Genomic DNA, 1370 nt, shown 5'->3' with positions numbered 1-1370 from the left:
TCCATTGATCCAGCAGCAACAGAGACGCTCCACAAATGGCATCACTTGTGCAGTAACTTGTATCTGGGGCTGACCCTGCTCTGCCAAGGTAACCTGATTCTAGCACATAAGCAAAAATTCCCTTCATAAGATAAATTCTATTCAACAACTAAAGCAAAAATTCCCTTTATGAAATAAATTCACTGCCAAAGCTAATTTAGTAAAATTGCTAGTCATTTAGGTTTGCTCCCTTCTGGCCTACTGAGTAAAATATGAATAAGGACAATGAAACAACAGTCATCTATTTCATTCTTAAAGGGATATCAGATGTCCCCATACTGCAGGTTCTGATCTTCTTCCTGGTCCTCCTCATTTATAATGTTACTCTTGGTGGTAATTTGATCATTCTTCTGCTGGTTTGCCTGGATTCTAAGCTCCACACCCCCATGTACTTCTTCTTGTGCAATCTGTCCGTTCTCAACATTTCAACTACGACAGTTACCCTACATAAGATCCTCTATATATTTGTAACAAGGGACAATGTTGTGTCTTTTAATGGCTGCATGGCACAGGTATGTATGTTCTCATGGTTATCAGGCAACGAGTTTATATTGCTTACCGCCATGAGCTACGATCGGTACGTCGCCATCTGCAACCCATTGCATTATCCAACTGTCATGAGTGAGAGAGTCTGTGCTGGTCTGGCCATATTCTGCTGGTCATTTAGTCTTTTACAGATGATTCCTGCCATGGTCATAGTATCCAGATTCTCTTGCTACACTTCGAACACAATTAACCACTTCTTCTGTGACATGGTAGCCCTGATGAACCTTACCTGCAGTGACACCTCCATTTTGGAACTGTTGATCTACACAGAGGGAACTTTACTGTCAACCTTCACCCCTTTTCTGCTCACCTTCATCTCCTATTCATTTATAATTGACACCATAATGAAAATTAAGTCTACGACGGGGAGATCTAAAGCTTTTTACACATGTTCCTCTCACATAACAGTCGTTGTTCTTCACTATACAACCATTGTTTGCCAATATTTGATACCAAGTGGCACTTTAATCTTCAGTAAACTGTTGTCTTTGCTTAACACCGCTTTGGTTCCCATGTTAAATCCTTTCATTTACAGCTTGAAAAATAAAGAGGTCGAGTCAGCTTTACGCCGAAAACTCAAGTATTTTAAAACCATTGTATGAGGAGAAGTTGGCCAATAGGTAAGGCAATTTATAAGGCAAAAAAAAAAAACAGTAATATGGGCATGGACTTTGTTGATTTGTCTTATATCTAGTGATTCACCAGAGCAATTTTTACATTCCCACTATAGACCTGTTTATTTGGCCACAATGTTTTTATTACTAGAGATAGCAAAGTAAATTATG

The 1370-nt window shown here is 39.1% G+C and overlaps 1 protein-coding gene across 1 annotated transcript; it reads left to right on the top strand.

Moving 5' to 3' along the window:
* Nucleotides 1-251: 251 nt before the first annotated feature.
* LOC108793214 (olfactory receptor 2AP1-like) lies at nucleotides 252-1187 on the top strand. The gene has a single exon (XM_018564167.1). It carries the CDS (start codon nucleotides 252-254, stop codon nucleotides 1185-1187), a length of 936 nt encoding a protein of 311 aa, XP_018419669.1.
* The last annotated feature ends 183 nt before the right edge of the window (nucleotides 1188-1370 follow it).

This window comes from Nanorana parkeri, unplaced genomic scaffold, assembly GCF_000935625.1.
Source record: "Nanorana parkeri isolate BGI_ZX_2015 unplaced genomic scaffold, ASM93562v1 scaffold731, whole genome shotgun sequence".
NCBI lineage: Eukaryota > Metazoa > Chordata > Amphibia > Anura > Dicroglossidae > Nanorana > Nanorana parkeri.
This window is presented reverse-complemented; position numbering and strand designations above follow the sequence as displayed.

Excerpts from the sequence above, each read along its gene's own strand:
- LOC108793214 (XM_018564167.1), top strand. The coding sequence starts at position 252 with ATGAATAAGGACAATGAAACAACAGTCATCTATTTCATTCTTAAAGGG.